Source organism: Sinocyclocheilus grahami, unplaced genomic scaffold, assembly GCF_001515645.1.
Source record: "Sinocyclocheilus grahami isolate Dianchi unplaced genomic scaffold, SAMN03320097.WGS_v1.1 scaffold176.1, whole genome shotgun sequence".
Taxonomy (NCBI): domain Eukaryota; kingdom Metazoa; phylum Chordata; class Actinopteri; order Cypriniformes; family Cyprinidae; genus Sinocyclocheilus; species Sinocyclocheilus grahami.
This window is the reverse complement of record NW_015505355.1, coordinates 12,059-22,058: the sequence shown is the minus strand read 5'-3', so window position 1 is coordinate 22,058 and position 10,000 is coordinate 12,059. Positions and strand designations below refer to the sequence as shown.

At 38.0% G+C, this 10,000-nt stretch overlaps 1 protein-coding gene across 1 annotated transcript in view; it reads right to left on the bottom strand.

Moving 5' to 3' along the window:
* Positions 1-10,000, bottom strand: part of LOC107593811 (tripeptidyl-peptidase 2-like) — a gene marked incomplete at its 5' end in the record, with an annotated part of 31,747 nt that overhangs the window by 10,800 nt on the left and 10,947 nt on the right. The window contains 10 exons of the mRNA XM_016283691.1: positions 60-127; positions 1,166-1,245; positions 3,465-3,709; positions 5,748-5,885; positions 6,417-6,513; positions 6,784-6,884; positions 7,469-7,585; positions 8,539-8,693; positions 8,767-8,873; positions 8,946-9,022. Coding sequence (XP_016139177.1) covers positions 60-127; positions 1,166-1,245; positions 3,465-3,709; positions 5,748-5,885; positions 6,417-6,513; positions 6,784-6,884; positions 7,469-7,585; positions 8,539-8,693; positions 8,767-8,873; positions 8,946-9,022 — 1,185 coding nt within the window. The remainder of the gene's footprint in view (positions 1-59; positions 128-1,165; positions 1,246-3,464; positions 3,710-5,747; positions 5,886-6,416; positions 6,514-6,783; positions 6,885-7,468; positions 7,586-8,538; positions 8,694-8,766; positions 8,874-8,945; positions 9,023-10,000) is intronic.

Sequence of the window (10,000 nt, the reverse complement as noted above, 5' to 3'; positions counted from 1 at the left end):
GCATGCAGACCTACAGATGAGCTGAATCAACCCTGTGTTTGAAGAGACTGGCGACTCACAGCTTTTTTGCCGAACTCACTCTTGGGCAGAACCAGCGAGCCGGTGATGTAGCCGCCGGGTCCGGCACCTTTAGGGATCCTGAAACACAAAGACAAACATCTGCATCTTCTGACAGCTCACGGCTCAACAGCAGCGGCGGCTGGACGCATGGACCGCGGCACGAACCAAAGGAAGGGTTTTCTGCAGAACTACATTTTAACATCAGAAACAGTACTAATAGTATTAGTTAGACGGCAGGTGTTTTAAGGTATGACTCTGGATAATTGATTTTTAGAATTGAGATCACGGTTCTCCCACGAATCTGAAAACAAAACATTAGACAACAAAATAATATGCAATCTTTATTTGAAGCGTAACATTAGTTCCAAAGGTCAATTACTCGTTTTGATCTCGACTGCCGCAACGTCAGAGTCTATATCTGGACTATAAACCTTTATCCCAATAGTTTTGTTATTACTTAATGTTTACAACACAGAAATGTAGCCTGTTTGTGAAGCTGCTTCAAACATAAAGCTTACACTAAGAGCGCTGCTCGAAAACAGCTTTAAATATTCTGATAACGTGATTTACGTAATCAGATTACTTTTTTAAGTAACTAGTAAAGTAACATTACTTTTAATTTAGAAGGAAATATCGGAGTTACTTTTTCAAATAAGTAACAGCAGTTACTTTGTTTCCATGTGTTGAGTGACAGCTCTGGTGTTGCCATGGTGACAGAAATCAGGAGTCAGTGCAGAGTGTTGTGTGTGAACATGATCTTACTGTAGTTCTAGACTCAATATCAACATGTGTTTACTCATCTCACTGCACACAAACACATTCAGTGCTCCTCACAATCAATAAATACTGTCAAATGCAAACTCAGAATATTATACAATCCTGCAATTATTAAATGTTAAAAAAAGACAAATATAATTTATGTATTTAATCCCATTTTATTAACCAATGTCTTTGCTTCTGACCTTCGATGATCCAGTTCAATCATACTAATAAGCTAAATTGACACATTTGTGTTTTATTTTAGTTATTGCTGAATAGTGCTGAACTTTCTTCTCCTGCGTCATATTCTTCATGTGATTAGTTTGAGCGGCGCCCTCTACTGTACAGACGAGATTGCCGAACTCACTCTTGGGCAGAACCAGCGAGCCGGTGATGTAGCCGCCGGGTCCGGCACCTTTAGGGATCCTGAAACACAAAGACAAACATCTGCATCTTCTGACAGCTCACGGCTCAACAGCAGCGGCGGCTGGACGCATGGACCGCGGCACGAACCAAAGGAAGGGTTTTCTGCAGAACTACATTTTAACATCAGAAACAGTACTAATAGTATTAGTTAGACGGCAGGTGTTTTAAGGTATGAGTCTGGATAATTGATTTTTAGAATTGAGATCACGGTTCTCCCACGAATCTGAAAACAAAACATTAGACAACAAAATAATATGCAATCTTTATTTGAAGCGTAACATTAGTTCCAAAGGTCAATTACTCGTTTTGATCTCGACTGCCGCAACGTCAGAGTCTATATCTGGACTATAAACCTTTATCCCAATAGTTTTGTTATTACTTAATGTTTACAACACAGAAATGTAGCCTGTTTGTGAAGCTGCTTCAAACATAAAGCTTACACTAAGAGCGCTGCTCGAAAACAGCTTTAAATATTCTGATAACGTGATTTACGTAATCAGATTACTTTTTTAAGTAACTAGTAAAGTAACATTACTTTTAATTTAGAAGGAAATATCGGAGTTACTTTTTCAAATAAGTAACAGCAGTTACTTTGTTTCCATGTGTTGAGTGACAGCTCTGGTGTTGCCATGGTGACAGAAATCAGGAGTCAGTGCAGAGTGTTGTGTGTGAACATGATCTTACTGTAGTTCTAGACTCAATATCAACATGTGTTTACTCATCTCACTGCACACAAACACATTCAGTGCTCCTCACAATCAATAAATACTGTCAAATGCAAACTCAGAATATTATACAATCCTGCAATTATTAAATGTTAAAAAAGACAAATATAATTTATGTATTTAATCCCATTTTATTAACCAATGTCTTTGCTTCTGACCTTCGATGATCCAGTTCAATCATACTAATAAGCTAAATTGACACATTTGTGTTTTATTTTAGTTATTGCTGAATAGTGCTGAACTTTCTTCTCCTGCGTCATATTCTTCATGTGATTAGTTTGAGCGGCGCCCTCTACTGTACAGACGAGAATTTACATTTTTTTTCAGCCTGAGGCGCATTCACTTCACTTTTGTTGTAAAATAACTTTTTATATTAAAAACAAACAAGCAAACCCTGCCCAGATTTAAAAAGTAACTCAAAAGTAACGTAAAGCATTACTTTCCATAAAAAGTAACTAAGCAATGCAATTAGTTACTTTTTTTAAGGGAGTAACACAGTATTGTACTGCATTACTTTTAAAGGTGACATATCATGAAAAAATGACTTTTCCAGGTGTTAAGTGCTATAATCAAGTCCCTGGTGCATCTACCAACCAAGGAATCGTGAAAAAGATTAACTCGGTAACTTTGTTTTGGGAAGCCTTTTTTCTGCAAGCGTCTGAGAAAACGAGAGCGTCTGATTTCGCTCGCTTGGTGACGTGGCAAAGGGATCTCATTATAATATCACCGCCCCTTAATCTGTAAGTTTTCACCCACGGCGCCGTTATTGTGTTTTCGCAAGTGACAGCGGTGTATTAGTTCTAATGCCATGGAGAATGTTTGAGCGAAGCATGCTAGCTGTTCTGTGTTTGGCTGCAGAGACGAGCACTGAACACTGTTTAGAGTCCCAGCCTCAGAGGAGACGACAGAGCAGTGATTTATTGATTTATTTACTGTATATTGCTGCTGCCACACAGATCTAAAATAAACATGTGATTCAGGAGTTTACCTTCACAGACATAACCCACTGTTTTTGTAACTTGTGTGTTTTTAAGCTAAGCTTGTGTGTGAATGAGAACTTAGTTTAGTGCTCACATGCTGCGACAGCCGCTTTCTGTGCGTGTGCTTCAGATGTGTGCGCTCAGAAAACCCTATATCAGAAGTTTAAACTCATATGGTTTAAAATGCATGATTTCAGCTGATAAACATGATAATCAGAACCAAAACAGATGTTTTTAGCAGGTACGAGCTGTAATGGCGCAGCTCTATTCTGGAAAAGGGGGCGGGGAGCATCAGCTCATTTGCATTTAAAGAGACAGGCTCGCAAAACAGCGTGTTTCTGCTTCCACTCAAAATAGGCATTTTCAAAATGATATAATAAATTATCTGTGGAGCTGAAACTTCACAGACACATTCTCGGGACACCAGAGACTTATATTACATATTGTAAAAAGGGGCATAATATGTGTCCTTTAAAAGTAACTTGCCCCAGCACTGGTCTGTAGGGACACTCACTTGTCGTCGGGCAGGGCTGTGATGTAGAAGGGCTGCGACGCGCCGGGGCTCAGTGTGATGGAGTTGGCCTTCTTCTTGGCCAGCATGGCAGCGCGGTGCGTCTCGTAGACGTCCAGCGAGAGCGTGTTGGAGAGCCGGTGAGACACGAGGAACGGCAGGTCCTTCAGACGCTCCAGCTCGCTCTGCTGCTCGTGACGCACCTGCAGACGCACAGCGTAGTCGCCCTTCTCCAGCTTCAGAGAGTACTGCCACAGAGACACCACATCTCAAATAAATACTGCAACCCAACCTCATGAATCGCACAACACCTGCTTGTTTCGCACATAATTAAAACAGGATGAGAAAGTGCATGCATGCAACAGTCAAACAGTCCATGTTTACATAGAGAAAACAAGGGAAAAGCAGCGCAATCGAATAAAAAAACCTGTAAAGAACTACTACTGTATGTCTGATATTTCATGTTTGCATCATGGTGACAGGATGCTAAAGCTGTAACATTTAAAGCTAATAATAGTCTACTGTTGTTATACCTTCAGTCATTTTGAAGGTATACAGTCATTTTTTTGAAGGATTTTCCTCGTATTATTTCTGAACATATAAGTTTGTACAAGAAGTAGTTGTAGTTCATGCATGGATTTTCTGCAAAGACATTTAACAAGTGATTTGTTTAACATCTCCATCATGTTGACATGATTTTCTTTAACTAGAGGGTTAATAAAGAAGTTACTTGAATCATGCTGTAGTCACATTTTCAAGTTGACTAGTTAGAAATCGTAAAAATTGGTCAAACGTTCTGAGAAAATCGAGATTTTAATTTTTTGCCATATCGCCCAGCCCTAATTCTTAGTTATTTTTTTCTTCATGTTGAATTTAGCATTAGTATTTTTTTTTACAACCTGAAATCCCAGGGAACCCTGGTTTTTTTTGTTTTGTTTTATTTTATTTATTTTATTATTTATTTTTATTTAAAATTGTTTTTTTCCTTTCTTACATCCCAGTACAATGGCAATATCTGCTGTCTTAATTTGTAACAGTTCACACTAATATATAACAACAACAATTAAAAAAAAAAAATTCAAACTGCACAGAATATGACAAAACGATTGCAATTACTTTACTTTTTTTTTTTGTGTGTGTGAAAATCGTGCATCCCAAATTAATGTGTATTTTGTTATATGTCAGAAATGTCAAAAGTTATTTTTCTGACTGGAAAAGGCTCAATCACAGAATGGTTTAATTTGATTAATTATGTTTGATTATAATTTTTAATTTGGCATTAGTATTTACATCACAATCTGAAATCCTATCATAAAGCCCTGAGGTTTAGGAACCTTGGGTTACAGCATGTTATTTATTATTATTATTATTATTATTAAATATCAAAATTTGGCCTACCATTTCAAATGTTAACATTTTTGCAGTCTTAATTTGTAACAAATAAATAAATAAATGAGTAAGTTTGAATTGCAATTACAATACATGACCAAATACTTGCAATTAGACTTTTTGGTGAAATTGTGCAGCCCAAATTAGCTTAAATTGTGTTGAATGTTGGAAATGTTAAATAAAAGCTATTTTTGAAACCGGAGGCTCCATCACAAAATGGTTTAAATTTATATTTACTTATAACATTTCTTTCTTTAGGTTTAATGTGGCATTAGTATTTCTTAGTATGTAGTATATCACGATAATTTTTTTCCCTATCAGTCCATACCGATAATTATCACGATAAATGTCAAATCTTTATTTCTTTCAAGTTTAAGGCCAACTTTTTGCTCCAAAGCGAAAGTTGTAGAAACCAGACCATTTGTTAATTTTCCTTAAAATAATAAATATCTTCGTTTCTGCATGTGACGTTGTTTCAAATCAAGAAACAGGTTTGTGTTGCTGCCTGATAATATTAATAATAATATTACTTTTTTTGTCTCTAAGAAATGCACATTTGATAGGAGTAGTAGTAGCTTTAATTAGGATGCAGATGTGAATTTTGGTTCATTATCAAAATCAGTAACATCTGTAAAAATTGTAGCAACCTCATTTTTATATAGTGATTTTTTTTTTTTAAATCATTGGTCCATAGTAGCATACATTTAAATCATGATAAACACAGTTAAGACCACACATATAGCATACCATGGTAAAAATATAACTCTATGGTTTTTAGGTATTTGTATGAAAAACAGTAGTCTAATAACATTTAGAATAGGCTAAATGCGTAAAATAAATAAATAGAGTTTAGCAGGTTTGCATCATGTGATCATGTGAAGCTTATTTTCTGCTCACCTGGTGTGGATAAGCGTCTCCAGATCCCATGAGCCTCTTGTTCTGGTCAAACAGGAGCCAGAGCTGACTGTCAAACTCAGACTCGTATAATAACTCACACAGCAGCGGACAGCTAGGCGTCACCTCGCCACTCTTGGGCTGGAAAAACAACACCAATAACTCAATAAGAATCAATAAATGTGACCCTGAAGCACAAAACCAGTCATAAGGGTCCATTTTTTGAAATTGAGATGTATGCATCATCTGAAAGTTGAATAAATAGCTTTCCATTGATGTATGGTTTGTTAGGATAGAACAATATTTGAAAATCTGGAATCTGAGGGTGCAAAAAAATCGAAATATTGAGAAAATCATCTTTAAAGTTGTTCAAATGAAGTTCTTAGCAATGCATATTACTAATCAAACATTAAGTTTTGATATATTTACGGTAGGACATTTACTAAATATCTTCATGGAACATGATCTTTACTTAATATCCTAATGATTTTTGTCATAAAAGAGAAATGTATAATTGTGACCCATACAATGTATTGTTGGCTATTGCTACAAATATCCCCCAGCGACTTAACACTGCTTTTGTGCTGCAGGGTCACATATCAACCATGCAAACACTGTAAACAAACAATTCATTAATAAAAACTGCAAAGACGTAGTTATCGTCACACTCACCTGATGGAAATTATAAGTGAGGACGATCTCATAGAGCTGTCTGTTGTTGGGTAACACATCTCTGGCGCCGAGGGGTTTTATTTTAGCACTTACAGGCCTGTCAAGGAGAAACGCACACATTAATCGTGCATATTTCATGAACACTTGCCCTTGCGTTCCTCTGGGAGCTCCTCATCTTCTGAAGCTGCTTTATGATCAAAGAGTCATATCCTACAACCCAGTCCCCACTTAAACTGTATTTATGGGCTTCACTGAACATCCTTCCGACAGTAAACGCGAGTATATACACTAGATCAGGACGATATGATGCTTAAAATAGCTTTAGGATGCATTATTAACTGGTGATCTGTGAGGTGTGTGTGTTTACCGGAGAGGCTGAACCCAGTTCTTCAGTGTGATTGTTGGGGAAACGTCTTCATATCTCAGCGGAGAACAAACCTGAAAACTAGAAATCCCTTCAGAGGCGTGCTAGACACAGAAACACACGAAACAAGAGTCATTAATTAATTTGGCGTGTGCTGCTAAAGGTAAAACAATAAAGCTAACTGACAGAGAGAATTTACAATTTGGGGTTGGTAAGAAGTCTCTTCTGCTCACCGAGGCTGCAATTATTTGATCAAAAATGCAGTAAAAATTGTGAAATATTATTAGAATGTAAAACAGCTGTTTTCTATGTGAATATGTGTTAAACTGTAATGTATTTCTGTGATGCGCAGCTGTATTTTCAGCATCATTATTCCAGTCTTCAGTGTCACATGATCTTCAGAAATCAGTATAATATGCTGATCTGCTGCTCGAGAAACATTTCTGATTATTATCAATGCTGAAAACAGTCGTGCTGCACAATATTTTTGTGGAAACTGTGATGCATTTTATTTTTCGGGATTCACAGATGAACAGAAAGTTCAAAAGAACAGCATTTATTTGAAATAGAAATATTTTGTGACATTATAAATGTCTTTACCGTCACTTCTGATCAATTTAATGCATCCTTGATGAATAAAAGTATTATTTTCTTTCTGCTTCTGCCATTAAATCCTAAAGATACTCACGATATGAATAGGAGAAGGCGCCGTCACCAGCCCATGGAAGGAAATGACATAATCAACGGTGACGTCACCCAGACTCGCCCACCAGCGAGCAACACAGAGCTCCAGAGTGCGTCCTGGCTGAGAAAGCCACACAGATGAACATGTGACCCGACAGACAGACAAACCATATATGAAAAAATATGTGTTATAGTTTGTAGGGCTGCCCTCGACTATGGTGCGTTTCCCAAAAGGAACGATGGTCGCAAGTTCCGTCGTTACCAATAGAGTTCACTGGAACTAACGACCATAGTTAGCTAACGATGCTTTTGGGAAACGCACCCCTGGTCGACTAGTAGTCGTTCATTTTTAAGCAATCAGTCGACTAATCTCACGTTTATTAATAAACCATGTAATTCCTAAAAATGAGCCTTTAATTGCCTACAGCCTATCAGCGCTCAAACGCCTCAATAAATATATTTTTCATGTCTGTAACGTAAGTTTACACGCTCATGTTCACAGAGACCGAGACGGCAGAAAGCAAATCCTGTTTGCTTTCATTATTTTACAAAAGCACAATTTTTGTTGTTATTTTGAGTGGCCACAAATAAACGTAGAGTCTTTACAGATTCGAAAGATGTATTACTCTCATCTGTATGACCAAAAATGACTGAGTATTTTAAGTCAAGTCAAGTTTCTAGGTTTATATTAGATTAAGCGACCGTGTAAAGTTGCTGCTACTAACATATTTCAGATGATAAGACGTATATATATGACCCTGGAGCACAAAACCAATCATAAAGGTCCATTTTTCTGAAACTGAGATTTATGCATAATCTCTGAAAGCTGACTACTTGAAAAGCAACTATTTGAAAATCTGGAATCTGAGGGTGCAAAAAAAATCAAAATATTGAGAAAATCATCTTTAAAGTTGTCCAAATGAAGTTCTTAGCAATGTATATTACTAATAAAAAATTAAGTTTTGATATATTTACGGTAGGACATTTACAAAATATCTTTAAAACATTTTTTCTCGTCGAATAACAGTTAGTCAGCTATTAGTGGGCAGCCCTAATAGTTTGCGTATTGTGTACCAGCACAGGAAAAGCCTCCGTGAGCGAGCCCTTCTCCAGGAGAGACGAGAACTTATAAAACTCATTGACTCGATACGCTCGCTGCTTCACCAGATGAACAGCATGCAGGACGAACTTCGACGACACGTCTCCAGAATGAGACGTTAACGAGATCTCTGAAAGAGACTGAATAGTTAGATCACAGATCAATGTTTGGGAGAATCCTGCAGTGATGCAGCATCACATCACCTGCCCATGATGCTCCACGAGGGACGGTAATGAAATGCCGCCGGATCTGTCCTGGCCTGAAGTGGAGGTCTGGGAACGTGATCTCCTGACTGCGACTGTCAGCTACTCTATAAGAGACAAACACACATGACAGGCGAGCAGAAACACAGATGCGAGCGGAACAGAGCGGTCGGACGTACCTCGCAGGGATTATAACCGTTACAGGCACTCTGAAGAGAGGACCGGCGCTGAGAGCCGATGTGTCGTATCCACACACCTGGAAAACATACACACACACATATATTTGCATTTGTGGTTTACAGGGACATTCCATAAGCGTAATGGTTTTAATACTGTACAAACTCTATTTTCTATCGCCCTACACCTTACAGGAAACTACTGGCAATTTTTTTATTTAATAAAACACCATTTTGTATGTTTTTTTAATCCTTTTGTTTTACGGGGACACAGGAAGTGTCTTCATAAACCATGTTTACGTTGTAGTACCCATGTCATTATACACATTTGTGTCCTCATAAACCATATATATCAGTACACACACACACGCACAAAACGTACTGTACACACACACACACACACACACAAAACGTACTGCACACACACACACACACAAAAAAACACATACACACACACATACACACACACACACACACACACAGTACACACACACAAAATGTACTGTACACACACGCACACTACGTACTGTACACACACACACACACACACACACACTACGTACTGTACACACACACACACTACGTACTGTACACACACAAATGTTCATCATAGGGCTGGGCGATATGGCAAAAAATTTAAATCTCATAAGTTGGATCAGTCTGAAAAGATATAGCACACCAAGTCAGATCAGTCTGAAGAGCAGGGCTGAGTTTGGTGGTTCTAGCTGGAAAGCTCTAGGAGGAGTAGCGTTCAGAAATTTAGTCTAAGAAGAAGAATGAAAAGCTTAAGTAGCAGATCAGTAGGTTGGGCTTTCTCAAGCCAACCCAATTAATCGCTAAAATCGGACAAATCGCCCAGCCCTAGTTCTTCATCGTCGTTAGGAGTTGAGGACAGTCAAATAGTGTGAGCGTAGATCAGGGGTGCCCAAACTCGGTCCTAGAGGGCCGGTGTCCTGAAGAGTTTAGCTCCAACCTCAATTAAACACACCTGAACCAGCTAATCAAGCTCTTAATAGGCATACTAGAAACTTGAAGGCAGGTGTGTTGAGGCAAGTTTG